This window comes from Drosophila simulans, chromosome 3L, assembly GCF_016746395.2.
Source record: "Drosophila simulans strain w501 chromosome 3L, Prin_Dsim_3.1, whole genome shotgun sequence".
NCBI lineage: Eukaryota > Metazoa > Arthropoda > Insecta > Diptera > Drosophilidae > Drosophila > Drosophila simulans.
In genome coordinates this window covers 207995-225129 of record NC_052522.2, presented here as the reverse complement: position 1 = coordinate 225129, position 17135 = coordinate 207995, and the positions used below count along the sequence as shown (strand labels likewise).

The 17135-nt window shown below is 46.4% G+C and overlaps 7 protein-coding genes across 10 annotated transcripts; 3 read left to right on the top strand and 4 right to left on the bottom strand.

Annotated features, from left to right (window-relative positions):
• Window positions 1–735: 735 nt before the first annotated feature.
• LOC6736211 (DIS3-like exonuclease 2) lies at window positions 736–4557 on the bottom strand. Its single transcript, XM_016170573.3, has 5 exons — window positions 4423–4557; window positions 3228–4363; window positions 1753–3172; window positions 1580–1699; window positions 736–1521 (listed from the first exon to the last, which is right to left on the bottom strand). Exons 1-5 carry the CDS (start codon window positions 4455–4457, stop codon window positions 1095–1097), a joined length of 3138 nt encoding a protein of 1045 aa, XP_016029655.1. The 5' UTR covers window positions 4458–4557; the 3' UTR covers window positions 736–1094.
• Window positions 4449–5573, top strand: LOC6736210 (THO complex protein 7). 2 transcript variants are annotated; one of them, XM_002083069.4, is made up of 3 exons: window positions 4449–4589; window positions 4648–4762; window positions 4827–5573. In XM_002083069.4, exons 1-3 carry the CDS (start codon window positions 4520–4522, stop codon window positions 5509–5511), a joined length of 870 nt encoding a protein of 289 aa, XP_002083105.1. In that variant the 5' UTR covers window positions 4449–4519; the 3' UTR covers window positions 5512–5573. The 2 variants fall into 2 exon arrangements, with proteins under 2 accessions (XP_002083105.1, XP_016029653.1); XM_016170534.3 differs by having other exon boundaries at window positions 4516–4589; window positions 4651–4762.
• A 176-nt stretch (window positions 5574–5749) lies between these two features.
• Window positions 5750–9353, top strand: LOC6736209 (serine/threonine-protein kinase PRP4 homolog). 2 transcript variants are annotated; one of them, XM_016170538.3, is made up of 8 exons: window positions 5750–5944; window positions 6017–6421; window positions 6498–7455; window positions 7524–7787; window positions 7863–8095; window positions 8157–8265; window positions 8328–8864; window positions 8919–9353. In XM_016170538.3, the coding sequence occupies exons 1-8, from the start codon at window positions 5928–5930 to the stop codon at window positions 9120–9122; spliced, it is 2727 nt and encodes a 908-aa protein (XP_016029652.1). In that variant the 5' UTR covers window positions 5750–5927; the 3' UTR covers window positions 9123–9353. The 2 variants fall into 2 exon arrangements, with proteins under 2 accessions (XP_016029652.1, XP_039149705.1); XM_039293771.2 differs by having other exon boundaries at window positions 7524–7802.
• Window positions 9354–10028: 675 nt separating this feature from the next.
• On the bottom strand, window positions 10029–11310 carry LOC6736208 (uncharacterized protein C3orf38 homolog). The gene is made up of 2 exons (XM_002083067.4): window positions 10954–11310; window positions 10029–10896 (listed from the first exon to the last, which is right to left on the bottom strand). The coding sequence occupies exons 1-2, from the start codon at window positions 11075–11077 to the stop codon at window positions 10163–10165; spliced, it is 858 nt and encodes a 285-aa protein (XP_002083103.2). The 5' UTR covers window positions 11078–11310; the 3' UTR covers window positions 10029–10162.
• Window positions 11311–11425: 115 nt separating this feature from the next.
• LOC6736206 (glycerol kinase) lies at window positions 11426–15168 on the top strand. Its single transcript, XM_002083065.4, has 3 exons — window positions 11426–11920; window positions 13651–14781; window positions 14839–15168. Exons 1-3 carry the CDS (start codon window positions 11651–11653, stop codon window positions 15052–15054), a joined length of 1617 nt encoding a protein of 538 aa, XP_002083101.1. The 5' UTR covers window positions 11426–11650; the 3' UTR covers window positions 15055–15168.
• LOC6736207 (nitrilase and fragile histidine triad fusion protein NitFhit) lies at window positions 11960–13628 on the bottom strand. Its single transcript, XM_016170571.3, has 2 exons — window positions 13481–13628; window positions 11960–13427 (listed from the first exon to the last, which is right to left on the bottom strand). Exon 2 carries the CDS (start codon window positions 13409–13411, stop codon window positions 12029–12031), a length of 1383 nt encoding a protein of 460 aa, XP_016029648.1. The 5' UTR covers window positions 13412–13427; window positions 13481–13628; the 3' UTR covers window positions 11960–12028.
• Window positions 15111–17097, bottom strand: LOC6736205 (BTB/POZ domain-containing protein 10). 2 transcript variants are annotated; one of them, XM_039293780.1, is made up of 4 exons: window positions 16198–17097; window positions 15890–16084; window positions 15500–15817; window positions 15111–15441 (listed from the first exon to the last, which is right to left on the bottom strand). In XM_039293780.1, the coding sequence occupies exons 1-4, from the start codon at window positions 16784–16786 to the stop codon at window positions 15227–15229; spliced, it is 1317 nt and encodes a 438-aa protein (XP_039149714.1). In that variant the 5' UTR covers window positions 16787–17097; the 3' UTR covers window positions 15111–15226. The 2 variants fall into 2 exon arrangements, with proteins under 2 accessions (XP_039149714.1, XP_002083100.2); XM_002083064.4 differs by having other exon boundaries at window positions 15890–16087; window positions 16198–17096.
• Window positions 17098–17135: the final 38 nt, after the last annotated feature.

Below are 17135 nucleotides of genomic sequence, written 5' to 3'. Positions count from 1 at the left end.
CATGCACATACATACATACATACATGTCTTTATTTTAAAATTTAGTGTGAATTATACCCTAGGTACTTACATGTTCAGGAGAATACATACATCATGCAGCTTGATCTTTACGTTCGCATCATTCATTCCCTGACACTACTAGACTGACGCGGTAATGATTCTCTTGGCGGTGTTCGGCACTGTCCCGTGTATAGAATTTTGATATTTGCATGAAAAGTGAAAGTAGTTTTACAAGGATGCGATCTGCAGACTTTTGTGCAGCTAGTGTGTACTTACTTAACCCGCATTTAATTGCGCACTTCAATTTGCTTTCATTGTCGTAGCTCACCATGTCAGTCCTGCAGACAGGATTGTACTCAGGGGTGGTCAGGCAGGATTGCGTGCATTGGAACCTAGACTGTAGTTTCCTTATATTATTGGATGATAATCACAGTGGCTGTGAATAATTCCAACTATAAGCAGGACGACGCCTAAAAAGAAACCGTCAGCTGCAATAGGTGATTCCACGACCTGGACAACCTACCAAATATTCCGAAACTAGACATTTCAGACGATGTAGCTACTTCTGCGTCGATTGAAAATTTTATTTAAAAATCCTCATGCTTAAAACTTTTGCCGTTAACGTTATCGCTAATGACCCCAAATGACCTTTATTTTCGATTAACATTGGTCAACATGATCCAAAAAGGGGACTCTTCAATCTAAAATCATTAAAATATAAGCTTAGTGCGTTCATTTCCGGTTAACTTGATTGTTTTATTGATAAGCAGTTAAGCCTTGATTTTACATAGCACATATGTACATACATTTTTACAAGCTTATGATATGCAAACCGAAATTGTAGGCATCACAGAGTCAATTTTTGTCCAGCATAAAGCTCGGACCCACAATGTGGTTCAAAAGAGTGAGTTTGGGGTATTTTTCGATTTTGCATAACTCTTTCATTTAACGACGCTGAAACGGAAGGAATCTTTTAAACAAAACTAATGTCCCCTCTGTGTGTAAAGTTATAAACAGTTTTGGATATTGAAAAAACACGCTGCTGTTGCTTTGGGTTGTTCCTACGGGAAGAACTACATCTGCTCCTTTTTTGCCTAAATATGTTCTCCCATCTTTAAAAATCCAGTTAGTTTTTTATCCCAAATGATCAGACATATGGGGACCACGGAAAGCAGCTGCAACTTCCTAGGTGACTGCTTTAAGTTTCGCTCGGCAATAAGAATGTAATTGGGTGCGCCGTGTGTGTCTACGAGGACCTTTTGCATTTTGTAGTTAATGCTTATAACGTGGCCCGACTCTAAAGTAACTACGTTCATCATATGCTGAAATATTTCAATGACCACAGCACGCATGTATATGCCCTGCTTATTGTGAACATAGCGTTTGAAGTACAAGTTAGCAGAGTCGTCTCCGGCCATTTTTGCATTGTACTTGCGCTCATTAGCTAATTTTGTTAAGGTGTGCAGATCATCTGGGGTACGTCTAGGCGGTGTACAATATTTAAGTCCCGCCGCCAAAAGTCTAGAGTGGAGGAAATTCTAAGTACGGGAGGCGAACTTTAAAGGTATGTGACAGTTACCGGTGCACCATAATATCAGGATACCGACGGATTGGGCTAGTAAAGTGAGTGTATATGGGTATGGACAAGGCGTAGTGCCACAGGTCGGCCGGTTCTGATTTACCCTCGCTGCAAAAATATCTAAAGGGGGGAAATTGTGAGAAGAGTAATTATTAGAAAACTGAGACACTTACGTTGCACGGGCCATTGGTTTCATCAAAAGCTGGCTGAGGCAGGCATTCATTGCGACAGGATTGGGCGCCTCATTGCACAAACGCACCATGCTCTCCTGGAGCGCCTTAGACGAGCTGTAGTCCAATTCGAAACCCAGAGCAAGAAACTTTTCCCGTAAAGCTTTAAGGGACTTAGTAAGTGGCGGAGGGTGGTTACGCAGTACAGCGATATCAGGAAAAGATTCGTGTATAAAGCGGGCGACTGCCTGGTTGGCCAGAAGCATAAACTCTTCAATCAGGCGGTTAGCCTCTCGCTGTTTCTCCACTTCAAATGACAACGGTTCGCCACTAATTGGATCGAGGACGAAGCGTAGCTTGGCATTGTTAATTGTTAGTGCGCCGTTGTCTAAACGTGTCTTACGTATGGAGCTTGCAATATCGTGAAGCCACAGTACCCTATTTCTGATATCATCGGGATTAAATCCATTCAGGATGGTCGGGAAGTCGTTCTCGGTAAACCGCTCATTAGGGTTGTCGATGATCTTTTGAGCGTGTTCATAAGCAAATTGCGAGCAAGAGTTAATGACTGTGCGGCAAAATTCTGGCTCCTTTTGTAGCATGACTCCCTCCCCGTTCATCCGCCAGAAGACGGAAAAAGCGAACTTGTCTTCCCCAGGGAGCAGGGAACATCGCATGCATAGAGACTGAGGCAGCATGTGGATTACCTCGTTGGCTAAATAAATAGACGTAGAGCGTTCCTTCACTATGTTATCCAGTTCATTGTCCTCTATCAGGAAGTGCGAAACATCGGATATATGGACGCCAATCTCATATTCATTGTCGCCTAGCTTCTCTATAGAAACGGCGTCATCCAAATCGCGAGCAGTCATCGGATCTATAGTAAATATGCACATCTTTCTTAAGTCTTTTCGCTGATGGAGATCGTCTTGGCTTATCGGAGGAGACGGCTGGGAGTAAATGTCGTTAAATCGTTGCTCAAATGGCTTTATATCCCGGAGACCGTTATGAAACAGAATTGCCTTAAGTTCGTCGTCCAAATTACCGACGCGTCCAACCGGCTGGATCAGTTCAGCGATGCAGTGCCCATTGCAATCTGTCTCGAGTATATTGGCCAGGTATAAGAGGCCGGACACGTCTATTTGCTGTTTGTTTCCGATGTGGGCGGCACAGGCATCCTTCGGAACGTAGACCATGGGGACACGCAAATCGTACGGTCGGAATTTGTAGAATAGCTGGTCGTCACAAAGCTTGGTGGGGTTCGTAAACGATATGGTTCCCACGATCTGGCGGAGCTCAGTTTGTTTAGTTATTGCTATGACAAACGCTTTGGGGCAGTTGTCCGACGATATGACGACCACGTTGTCGGTATCGGACTCAGAGCCCTGGGACTCGGTATCGTCCGAAAGCTCCTCACCATCCGCTTGATAGGATATTATCATCAGTCGAAAGTATTATAAGTTTGCCGATAAACTTACCAAGAGATAAAGACGGCTTCCCACCAGTGATTCCACCAGACGAGGGCTCAGCTGTCTTTGAACTGCCCTGGGTATCAGGGTTTAGCACGAATGCACGCACTTTGTCACCTTCGAAGGCATAGCGCCGGGCCACTGGCAAGAGCACGATGCCATCTCGTTCGAGTGCTTCTCGATCTGTGGACATGATAATAAAGGCCTGTCTGTTGTTCTTCCGGTTTACCCGGATTTCCTCTTCTACAATTCGCCCATAACCCGCAGCAACTAGTCTCTGCGCATGCGCTTCCAGGTCGGAGAAGTTACCTTTGAAAATCAGGTCTTCCGACAACTTGTGATCCATGCCCACGTAACGTTGGACAATCTTGTTTATGTACGACCGCATGGCCTCTAGTTCGGTTTTTTGCGATTGGGTCCCATTGCTACCGGATCCATCGTTTTTCTTGCGATTGCGTTGCCTTCGTCCTAGTTTTGGGTGCTGCTGTACATGACTTCCATTGTTTGTAGCTGAGACCTCAGAATCGTGGCGATGCCGACCCTGGTACCCAACCTGTTGCGGTTGTGCTTCTGACCTGGTTTGACTCCACTCCAGCTGAGAAAGGATCTCGTTTTTACGTATCAGCTGGCAGGCATACGCGTTAACATCTGGGGAGAGGTGTGAAAGATGTTTGACCATATCCTGAAGAGCCTCCACCTCATTTCGAAGCGTCCGCTTCGACTTCTTTTTCGCCATTAGCCGATGGCTGGGACTAGACACGACGTGCATATGCGAAAGTGGTTGCACGCAGGGAATCTGCATGGTCGCCTGGTAGGTCGCGAATGCTACGTGATAGGGCAAGGGCATAGCTACCGGCGCTGGCGCGGATACTGGCACACCGTAAGGAATGGCCTGCCTGCTGTTGCTCCGCGCAGATGGTTGTGATTGGTTGGGATGTGGCCGTGCTTCCGCCCAGCAAATTTGTGGCTGCAGCGGATTAACGACCTGGTTGGCCGATAGGTCGTTGCTGGATGCATTAGACTCCATTTCCCTCTGCATTTGCTGGAGGCGGACAATGAGACGTTGCGAGCGCTGTCGGAGGCCCTCCCCCATCTTTTTGCCATCTCGGTCCGCATCCACGTCGACGCTTGACGTTTCCGACATTCTGCAAGAAGTGCACTTAGTTAATGGGATTCGCTGATGTCCGAAAGTTTACGGCACTACACTTGGCTATGGGCGGGATATAAAAGGGAAGGCATAATTCAATACTTTCTCCAAATTAAAATGATAGGACAAGTACAGTAGGACCGTACTGCGTGGTATGTCGGAGCAGTGTCAGCTTCGGCCACACTCCGATACGGTAGTTCGGAAATTAATGGAGATGAATGACGGTAAGTTGTTTTTGTTTATTTTCGCATTTGGGAATAGATATTTAAACTTATCTTCCAGAAGAAATCATAAAGCAGCGCCTGCTGATTGATGGGGATGGAACTGGGGAGGATCGGAGAATAGTAGTGTTGCTAAAACAGTTCCTGAAGTGGGCCAGTGACTCGCCGGACAGCAAGTAAGAAATTTGATATGTGTGATTCAAAACATGGTGTACATATTTCTTCTTTTCCGAATTTCAGTCCCATCATGTACGACCGACTGATGGCCCAATTCGCCCAGTGCAAGCTTACTGCGTTGAAGAACGTACAAACTCTGCAGATGATCGCCGGTGAGCGTGACAACTACACACAATTAGTTGAACACCACGAAGAAAGTATTGTTTTGGCTAAAGCGGAAATCGAATCCAGTAAAAAGGAGCTAATCACTGCCAAGCAGATTCGCAAGAACAAGATGGAGTACGATCTGCTGGCCTCGCTCATCCAGGACCAACCGGACCGCAGCGAAACACAACGACACATTGAGACCATTAGGAGGGAGATTGACGACTTGGTGCAAAAGAAGCTAAAGATGGAGCGCAAGTTTCAGAAACGACGCAATGACTTCACTTTGCTGATGTACACGATTCACGAGCTGGAACAGCAGCTGGACCAGGACAACAGCTCATCCTCGGCATCATCCTCGTCAAGCGACTGCGATGCCCGCTCTGAGCCGGACCTAGACGACAATGGGATCATGGAGGTAAGCGATGAAGACGACGATCTCAACAACAGCACTCCCACAAAGTTCGAAGGAGCCCGCGGCGAACCCAAATTTCACTCAGTCTCCACGGAGGATTCTAAAGCCATGTCCGTAGAAGAGGACACGGTGCTTGAGCTAAGCATCGACAAAGATGAGCACGACGTGGATGTAGCTGTTGCCAGTTAGGTTAGAAGAGCTAGCATGTACAATGAAAAACAAATAAAATGTCATGAACTATAATATAAAAATTCAACTGTTGTTTTGAAATTCCTTCGTTTTTATTTCCAATTTAGACTTGCGCAAAAGACAATAATTTACGTTGGGGAGGGGGGTAAAAATTAATGTTACAAAATTAGATTTTAATCTTTTTTTTTTTACAAATCTTACAAATATACTAGAAATTATTCCGAAATCCCAAAAGGTATTTTCAAAACGTATTTACTTTTGTCCGGCGTGCAGTCACACTAAAAAAGCTACTAAGAGGAAGAACACGATAAGAGGAAAATTATAAGTTTCATTAGCCATCTGCAAAGAATTACCGAACACCTTATGAACGCACTGTGTGCGCACATCTGAAGTTTACAGTGTTAAACAATCAAATAATGGCTGACGACAAAAGGTAAGTTAATTTTACTAGGCCGACCGCATGTGTGTGTATTGACTTGGGTTGCTCCCCTCCTGTACCGAATAGCTACGACTCCAGCAACAACAGCGAGACCGAGGAGCGTCGGACCAAGCACAAAAAAGCTAAAAAGCACAAAAAACATAAAAAATCCTCGACTGGCAAGACCGAAAAGGACAGGCATGTCCACAAGAAGCAGAAGAAAGCAAAAAAACGACCCCACAGAACTAGCGAATCCACAAACGAGTCTGACGCCCCGGAAAATGCAAAGTTAAAACTATCACAAAATTGTGGACTGAGCAGCAAGTTCACAGAAATCATGCAGAAGGCCAGCCGGAACGGAGCCGATTTCCGTGTCGGCAAACCCCTACTTCCGACGGATCCGAGCAGTCTTGTTGAAGAAATCACCAAAACTATTCAGAATAAGATGCTGCCCGTCCTGGAGGTGGCCAGTTCTAGCAGCGAAAGCGATGTGTAAGTATTGTGAAATGCCATGGGGGAGCGATTTCGTAATTCATATGGTGTTTGAACTTTTCATTCTTGATTTCAGGCCCGCCGATGCAGCCAGTCCTATTATTTTGTCTATTATTGAAGACGAGCTTAATTTGGAGGAATTGATGCGTCAGAAGGCCCTTCTGCAGGCGCGCCTGGGCGCCTATATGTCGGATCCAGAGGCGGAGGATAAAGGCGATCTCCTCCCAGACACACACTCGCAGCAGCTGGTTGTCCACACCAAATCAGTGCTCAAAGCTGTCACATCCGTACCGCAGCCCCAACCCAGCAAGTCTGCAGCGCCGTTGGCTACTGCAACCAGTAAACATGCTAATATTAAAAAGTCTACCACGCATAACTCAAATGAATCCGATGTAATATTGTTGGATGATTCTAGCGGAGGCCAGCGAACCCCCTCGCCTACGCCCGAGAAACGAAGGCGCCACGCATCTCCGCTCCCAGCAGCTCCGAGAAGCCGTTGCCGTAGGGATCGTCGTTCGAGGGATCGCGACCGTTCACCCCCACGTCGCCGAGCATCAGATCAGCAGACGCAGGTCCGACCGCGGAGCCGCAACCGCAACATGGAGGACCTACGACAGGAAATAAACCGCGACAAGCAAAGGGAAAGACGAGACCATAGCCGGGACCGGGATCGGCGAGGATTGGATAGGCCGCCGCCACCCACTGATATGAGACCAGGTCGTGCACGGGAGCGAGACGTTCGGCCAAATCGTATGCAGCGGTCGCACAGCCGCAGTAAGTTTGAGTCAGACAGGCGACGAGAGCGGGAGCGGCAAAAGGACCGGGATCGTGGTGGCGGGCGCGGAGGAGCCCGCAGCGGGACAGACAACGGGGATAGAGATCGGTACAAGGGTTCGCTGAGCGAGGGGCAAAATAAGCTCGACAAGGAGAGCAGTGATGAGGAGGTGAACGTAAACATTGACATTTTGGAGGAAGACGATGACGAAGAACGTATCATTGAGTTACGTAGAAAGAAGCGCGAGGAGCTACTCAAGGTAGGCAAACAATTTTTTTATTATTTATTACTGTAAACTTATTGTTTTTGTCTTATAACTGTAATCAGAAGCTGGGCACTGGGCAAGAATCGCCAGCTCCTCATAACTCGGTCTCGTACGACTCTCGAAGTACTTCACAAGGGTCATCCCAACGCGAAAGACCTTTAAGAACGCCGTCGCCCACGTTGCCTTGCCCGAATCCCCTTATCTCGGAAATGCCAAAGGAACACGAAGATATGGATAACTCGACTAGCCAAAAGAATTGCTCCGCAAAGGAAAAACGAAACGAGTGGGATATGTTCGCCGACCAAGACGTGGATTCCAATTTCGATGTGAGTCGCAAAATTGTAAATTTCAAACTCAAATTCTTCATCCCATTTATTAATTCCGAGTTCAAATCCCACCAGTCACCCAACACAATCGTCCAAAATAAGCATCAACACGAAAATCCCGCTCTCACAGACAACTGGGACGACGCTGAAGGTTATTACCGAGTTCGTATCGGTGAAGTTTTGGACAATCGATACCTAGTGAATGGATACACAGGCCAGGGTGTCTTCAGCAACGTAGTGCGTGGCAGAGACCAAGCTCGTGGGCAAGCTAATGTAGCCATTAAGATCATACGAAACAACGAAATAATGTAAGTATTTTGTAATTTTTTGTTTGTTAGGTCTATTTATGCCGTTTGTTTCTTTTATTAGGCACAAAACTGGCTTGCGGGAACTAGAAATATTAAAAAAGCTGAACGACGCCGATCCAGAGGATCGTTTCCACTGCCTGCGACTGTATCGTCACTTCTTTCACAAGCAGGTAATTCATCGTTTGTACAACTTAGTGTCGACCGAATTTCAATCATTATATTTCCACTATAGCATCTTTGTATGGTGTTTGAGCCATTAGCAATGAATTTGCGAGAAGTACTTAAAAAGTATGGCAAGAATGTGGGACTCCACATCAAAGCAGTGCGTAGCTACACGCAGCAGCTATTCTTAGCACTCAAATTGTTAAAAAAGACGGGCATTTTGCATGCTGATATTAAGCCGGATAACATTTTGGTAAACGAAAATAATCTGATACTTAAATTGTGTGATTTTGGTTCTGCCTCGGCAATCAGCGACAACGAAATAACACCGTACTTGGTATCGCGGTTCTACCGCTCACCAGAGATCATTTTGGGTATTCCCTATGACTACGGAATCGACACCTGGTCTGCTGGCTGCACAATTTATGAGTTATACACAGGAAAGATTCTGTTTAGCGGGAAGAGTAACAATCAGATGCTAAAGTTTTTCATGGACGTAAAAGGAAAGATACCAAACCGAATTATCAGAAAAGGCCAATTTAGAGAACAGCATTTTGACCAAAGCTGCAACTTTCTCTACCATGAAATAGATAAGCTCACTGAGAGGGTAAGTGTTTTTGATATAAAGAGAGAATCTAATGCCAATTTTGTACATTCACAGGAAAAAATTGTTGTAATGCCTGTAGTCAAACCTTCGCGTAGCCTGCAGCAGGAACTAATTGCTGACCAAAACTTGCCAGACGATCAACATCGCAAGGTCACCCAGCTCAAGGATCTTCTAGAGAACATGTTTGCCTTGGATCCGGCTAAACGGATCTCCCTTAACCAGGCACTAGTTCATCCATTCATACAGGAGAAGATGTAAATCGACCGACGAAGGCAATGAAACGTAATTTAATTTCGCATAGTCCTAAGACAACAATTCCCCAACTCAGCCGTTAGCTACTAGTTATCGTTTGTTATTTTAGATACATCTGCTCAACCAAAAATCACTAGATCATTACATCTACACAATCGATCTAAATATGTTCTGTGGTTTTAAGCTCTACGGCGCGTTTTGAGAACCGAATTATACAAAATATTGGTATTCAATTAATGTTTCCTGTGTGTATGTAAATATTTTTATGCTATAGTATAAAATGCATGTGACGGATTTGCCAAACAAACACAATATATATTATATATATATATATATATATATATATATATATATTAATATATGTATATGTATATGTATGTATGTATCTATATATAAATACACATAAGTACAGTTTCAACCTGTTTTGTGAATCGTATTAACGTGTACTACAATTTCAGTGTGCCGCTTGTTACGGACGAGCCTTCCTTGGCCTTGTGGCTGGCTGAACTGGTAATAATTTATAATCACGATTTTGCAGAAGATACCTTATACAATTCAAACCCTCTTTGTCCCTCCGATTCACCTAATATTACCAATAACTAAAACAATCGAATTAAAGATTTTTGAATATATATAGTTTCTTGCGTAAATTGGATGTCCTAAAAGTATTTTAATGATTATAATATGAATTTGTTAAATAGTAGACAAAAATAATTAATTTGGTAAAATATAACATTTTATCGGTGCAACAAGTAGTGGTCTTCGGTTGCTCGAAGAAAGTATCAGGCATATAAGCTTAAATCTGAGTGACTAACTGTCAGATTCAGCTCACCTTTTTTAACCCACACTTCTTTAATAAATTTGTTTTCTTTAATCTTGCAGTTTGGGCTGTCAACAAATTTGTTCTACGCCTTGCAGTTTCAACTCGTGAGTATATTGATTAAAACATTCATAGAGCTAATTGATTACGGTAGTTCTGTCCAAGTAAGTATTCAGTACCTTTTAAAATTATACTTCATGTGGACGCGCTGATACATAACAGTCCGCTAGTTCAAGTCATCAGTGGATACTGGCAGCTCCAGAGCTGTGTGCAGAATTTCGCTCGAGCACAGATAGGGGGCTGGGGGCTGAGCTTCACTTTTAAGTAAGCACTTCACTTTTTTGGGTTTCCAGTTGTTGTCAGCCAAGGGGTCCCGCAGTAGCCCGAAGGCACATTCAAAGATTCCGACACAGCTATCACGGGAGTGCAGAGTGCCGCAGCAGATCACTAAGAACTGCCCGTACGAGTCCATTCGACCCTGAATTCCGGCGTGCGTCAGGTTCGGATTAAAGTAAAAGTCAAACTGCTGCTTAGCGCTCGTTAGTGCCGATAACACCTCGGCAGCCGTCGTACACTCCAGCTCATTGATTCCATCACTGGCTCTGATCGTTAGATGTAGGGTCGCATCTGCCCACAAATCCACCAGACTGAGGGCGTCTGCGTTGAAGCGTTCGAAGAACCACTCGCCGAACTTGCGCGCAATCTTGTGAATGGGATAATCCTCTTCGCTCTGATTATGAAGTGAGCTGGATGTCTGGTCTCCGGAAAGCTCTATGCTTGATTGATGCTCCTGCTTCCAATACTGTATAACCTTGGCTATGAGGTCTGCCTTGCTAAAGTCTGTGGCTGCGTCAGCGCGTCGATTGCTCAAATACGTAAAGAGGAGTTCCTTCGTTATAGCGCGCTTGGAAAGCAGTACGTAAATGTCTGGAATGTGTGTAGTGATCAGACGAAGGGCCTCTGCAAGTTAAATACATAATAATTATCTGTTGTGCAAATTCCAAAATTAAATCTTACCCTCCGGGTCTTCGGTTTTGCACACATTTTTGGTGGCGCATTTGGCCAACTGTAGCAGGACAGTTAAGTTATTGTCATTTAGAAGTAACTCCCGCAGTCCTTTCTTCTGACTGTCTGAAATCATCGAGTCGAATATACTTGTTTACTTGGCGCTAACAATCTAGTGATTTTTGTTATTATCCAGTTTGGCCTTCCGATCAGCTGATACTTTCCAGCCTGCGTTCACATTTAAAAGTGTTACCCCACTCTACAGTGACATTATTCCAATATCGTTGTGAATGTTCGTTTATGCGCAACACAATTTATGTATTGGTGTATTACGTGAGAAATTACCTATAACTTAAATTTTATTATGTAAATATTAAATTATAAAGCACTTTATGATGAAATAAATAATTTTATAATTTTAAGGTTTCTTCTCAATAGCGAGAATCGCGTTCTTCTATGATGCATAAACGTTATGTCGCGCCCATTCACAGTAAATATTTACTATCCGACGGGTTTTTAGCTTGCACACACCGCTATCGTAACGATTTGCAAAGAGAAGAAGGCTCGCTCACCTTATCTCTTATCGCATAATTTCCGTCGAATATGTCGACAAGATTCCAATAACTAATTTTAGTGTGAAACAAGCTCGCGAGAAAGCGTGCTGGCATTTATTGACTGTAAAGGTGAACTCTGGACACAAAAAAAAAAAATGGATTCTCCAACAACCGAGACGACCCCGCCTCCACCCACGCTATCTGGTCCATTCGTTGGGGCTATTGACGAGGGAACCACTTCCGCGCGATTTATTATATTTCGTGCGGGCACTGACGAAATTGTGTGCTTTCATCAGATTGAAGTGGAGTCTATTTTCCAGAAGGAGGGATGGTGCGAACAGGATCCCATGGCCATAGTGAATACGGTCAACGAGTGCATCGCCGGTGCCTGCAAGAAACTTGTGGCCGTGGGCGGGAAGGTTGAGGTACGTCACTTTCAGATGAATCGATTCCGAAATGGCCGATTGACAATCAATCTCTTTATTATATGTTCTTCATAAATCACATCGCAGGGAAAGGGGTGGGGTAAGAAGCTAGCTTATGTCCGTCAGAAATTTGCGATAAACTTGCGCCTCCTCGATCCTTTCCTCGATGGTGCGCGGAGGCTTTTCCTCGGCGCGCTCATCTAGTTTCACGTAGATCTGATCATTGTGCCCAAAGTCTCCCAGACGGCGGGGCATTATATGAAAGTGTACATGGGGAACAGTTTGTCCGGCCTGTGCACCATCTTGCACAGTGACGGTAGCGGAAGTTGTCTGGTAAATCTTCTCCAACAGTCTTTGCACCAAACACACAGTGGTGAACATATCTGCCATTTCGGCACAGTCGAGGCCACAAAGGCGCGGAGTCACTCGCTTAGTGGACACTAGGACGTGTCCCTTCACAACACAGCGTAGGTTGGTGAATGCGAAGCAATGCTCAGACTCATAAAAAATTGTGCGCCTGTCCACGATATTAGTGGCAAATGGTCGATCCTGGGTGGGTTCTTTGCTGCGAACGTTGTAGGCTGTTAGGGCGTAGATGTCGTTTCGCCGATGCTCGAAGCAGGGCATGGTCTGATACAGAGATTGAAGCACGGAAAGGTCCACCTCGGCCGTGCCTATATCAAGCTCCTGCTCGCCGCAGTCAGCCAGTACATTTCCCCAGGGGCTGACAATCATGCTGTGGCCCCAACTCTGTCGCTTCTGGTTGTGCCAACCTACCTGAGCCGCGGCGACCACAAAGCATTGAGTCTCTATGGCTCTGGCCCTCAGCAGGATTTCCCAGTGCGCCTTACCGGTTGCGTATGTGAATGCGGATGGGTATGTTAGCAAATTTGCACCCAGCTTCCTGAGCAGCACCGCCGTCTCAGCAAAACGCAGGTCGTAGCAAATCTGAAGCCCTATCTGGCCAACGGGAGTACTCACTGGGCGCTCAAGGCAGTATCCCGGCGTAACTGTGTCTGATTCGCGTAGGCGAACCTCTTTGGTCGTAACATCAAACATGTGCAGCTTTCTGTATACTGCTGCCAGTTCCCCTTTCTCGTTAAGCAAAACATGAGCGTTGTAGATTTTTTGATCCTTCCGCTCGTGCACGCCACCCAGGGAAATCCAAATTTTGTTGCACTTCGCCAATTCCCGGTACTGCGCCATTAACTCGCCGTCCAAACCCTCGGAGAGCTCTAAAGTTTGGGTCCGGCTCTCGCCCACAAAGTCACAGCACTCAGGCAGAAAGAGCATGCAGGCGTTCTGGGACTTGGCCCTATCCACTAGCTCTATCACTTGGCTAAGATTAGCCGCCTTGTCGCTGGTAGAGCGCATCTGTCCCACAGCAATGGTCGCACTTTGATCCTTCCTCTTTTGGACGGACATCCTGCGTAGCTGCTGATGAAAGGCGATCACAATGCTGCGTCTTGTGATATTAACTAGAGTTGACATTGAAACGGGGCGCCGGCTGTGGAAAATTTTCGAATCGTTACGTCGTAAGGTGTTATCAATTATTTTTACTTAGTTGTTTACTGCCCTGCTCTCTTTACCATTCCCCTGGCTACGGCGTTTCCCAGAGAATGGCAAACAAGTGTGTACACACACAACCAAGGAAAGAATATACAAGATTTGACCGTTTAAACTTAATTCGAATATTTGAAATTGAATGCTAAGCTTTCGGCTCGTTTCAGGAAATCGTCACCATTGGAATAACAAACCAACGCGAGTCCACAGTCGTCTGGGATAGAAACTCCGGTCAACCGCTGGTGAACGCTATCATCTGGCTGGACAATCGTACCACCAGCACGGTGGAGGAGCTTTTGGAGACTATTCCGAACAATGCCAGGAATATCAACTACCTGCGCCCATTGTGCGGACTTCCTCTGTCTCCGTACTTTTCGGGGGTGAAACTACGCTGGCTTCGGGACAACGTGCCGGTTGTCAGCCAGGCTATGGAGAAGGGCACGGCCATGTTTGGCACCATCGACACCTGGCTAATGTATAATCTTACGGGCGGGAAGGACTGTGGTGTCCACAAGACGGATGTGACCAACGCTTCGCGCACTATGCTCATGAACATCGAGACCCTTCAGTGGGATGCCAACTTGCTAAAGTTCTTTGGGCTGCCCAAGACCATTTTGCCGGAGATCTGCTCGAGCTCGGAGTTCTACGGCAGCATTGCGCAGGGCGTTCTGCAGGGCATAGGCATAACATCGGTTCTGGGCGACCAGCAAGCCGCTCTAGTGGGTCAACAATGCCTGGCCAAAGGTCAGGCTAAAGCCACTTATGGTACTGGATGTTTTCTGCTTTATAACACAGGACCTTCAATTGTTCACTCAACGCATGGGTTGCTAACGACTGTTGGATACCAACTAGGACGGAAGGCAGTCCCATTTTACGCCCTTGAGGGAAGCGTGTCTATTGCCGGTGCAGCATTCAACTGGCTGCGCGACAACATGAACCTTATTCAAAACTCGGGGCAGATCGAAACCATGGCTAGCACTGTGGACAACTCTCTTGACGTATACTTCGTGCCAGCTTTCAATGGACTCTACGCCCCCTACTGGAATCAGGACGCTCGCGGTGTCATTTGTGGATTGAGTGAAGAAACAACAAGTGAGCACATAGTACGAGCCACCCTGGAAGCAGTTTGTTTCCAGGTCCGTGATATTCTCGATTCGATGCACAAGGACTGCAAGATTCCACTGGCCAAGCTTATGGTAGACGGGGGCATGACTGTGAATAATCTGTTTCTGCAGCTACAATCCGACCTAGTAGGGATTCAAGTACTCCGGGCGAAGATCGCAGAGACAACAGCGCTGGTTAGTACTTTAACTTGTGATGTAAATGCAGCTTCAATAACCAAGCAAATGTTTTAGGGAGCTGCAATGGCAGCCTACAAAGCCGTTGAAAACCGATACCAAATGGAGGCTCCACTCTCGAAATCTGGCCCCCGAGAAGCCATAAAGCCATCAATCAGTGCCACCGATCGCAACCTGCGCTACCAAAAGTGGAAAATGGCTATCGATCGCTCACTGAACTGGGAGACTTCGACGCTTCCACAGGGCGAACGGGAGGCCTTTGACGGAGCGTGATCACAGCTAATGTCTGGTAACGTTCATGTTCTTCTATTCGTGGATCAATTGCTTGGTTTTTCGTGTTCGAAATTTCCATTTATTAAATATACTTATAAAAATGTTAATCAAAAACATAGAGTTTTTCTGTGCGCGGTGTTGCTCTGGCAGTGTGTTCCGCCTACCAGCCGATCTACATATTTTCGTCAACTATGCCGACGGCTACAGCGATCGCTGCCTGGTCCAACTCGTTGAGCATTACAACGCCCCCGGCCGCCTCGTCGACGCCTACCACGACTGCTGGACCAGCCACGCCTATAGCTGCGGGTGCGACGGCCATACCGGCAGCGAGCTCAGCATTATTGGGATGCGGATTAGCCACTGCAATAGGGGGAATCGGATTTCCACCTAAAAACGAATTTGGGATTTTAGGGAGCTGTTACTCTTCGTTTCGAGCCTTACGCACTTGCGTCTAATTCCAGTGGCGGATCGGCATTTGCTTCCGCTAGATTCGTGACAGACTTGGATTTTACACACTGGAAATCAACATGGCGACTCTTTGCTTCCTCCTTCTCCCAGGACATGTGGATGAAAGGTCGTTGCACATAGCTGTAGATGACCTCAGCCCGTCCACCAGGCCGCCTTCGGATCTTCTCTTTGTGGGTGGGGTATCCCTCTATGCCGCAGCGTATCTTCTTAAGACCGCGATCCTTCATCACCTGTTTGGCCACATCGCGGTTCTCTATGTACTTGAAGAATCGGTGCATGGCAGTGCTGTGCACGGCTGCATTAGAAATGTTAGTGTTGCTTACACTTCTGTGACACTATTGCAACCACATTTTTTAAATACACTCACTCTGACAATACTCCTCGCCCATTTGAGGCGGAAATTCTTCGTCCCACTCGACCATATCGTCTTCAAGGAGCACCACAACGTGGCACTCTCGATCCCCGCGCTGCGCCGAGGCCACCATGAGGGGCAGAATTAGGTCCTCAAGAAAGAGTTCAAATTGTTGTCGCGCTCCTTCATTGCTAAGCTCGTGGAGAAGGCCTCCTTTATGTCAAACATAACAGAGGGCATGTTACAAGGAAAGAGACGGAAAACAAGCAGAGGTGGCCACAACTAAGGTTCGCCCTGGCAGGAATGGTTCGCGTTATACTCACTTAGGTTCTGGCAGCGCACCGTGGTTGCGTCGAAGGGAATGAGCAGATAATCACAGGCTTCTTTTAGTTCCGGTACCGAAACAGTGGGCGGGCAGCGGATAACACCGCTTTTGTAGTACTCCAGAATGGCTCTGAACACTAAGTGCGAAATGCCGTCGGCAACGTCGTACTCGCCGCGCTCGTTGGTATGCGCGAACTGGAAGCCAGAGCCGAACATCGTGCCTAGCATTGTGGTGGGATGTGCTGTAAGCAGTGATTGCTCCACCGTGAAGCGCACGCCGTCCACAAGCATGGTGATCCTCTCGGGAGGGACCGGCAAGCGGCCCATTCCGGAACCCGTTGGCTGGCAGCTGGGAGATGCTCCGCATGGGGACTTTATGTCGTGCTTGGGCACAGCCCCTCCGCCTGACATATTGTGCTGCGGACGGTTGAGCCGGCTGCGCTCCTTCAGGATGCGCCTCCTCCGCTCCTCGGCTGTTTCCAGAACTTCCTCGCTGCTGTCGCTACTGTACGTGTCCTGCTTCTGGGCAAGGGGCGCCTTGCTACTGATATTGTTACTACTACTGTTCAGACTTGGAGTGTTTGACATGTTTGTTGCGTTTGATGAGCCACTCTTCAAATATTCCAGTACCACACCGTTCCACCGACTTTTCGAGAAAGACAAAGACTATCTGGCAGAGGACGGTCAAATTAGCGAGGCTCCGTTGAAAAAAGCCTGCTTATCGCTGCATCAGAGGTCCGATTAAATAGTATTCACGTTGCCTTTGTGCGACGCGACTTTTTCCTTTTTACATATAGTTATAAATATACATATTTTTTCTTGTTGGTGCTGGAGGTGAGCTTCTGGGTGCGCTCAGTCGATAGTTTTCCTCTGTAATCACAATAAAACATTTTTAACCGATATTTATTTTCAGTCGCGATTTTTGTTTTCAGTTTAT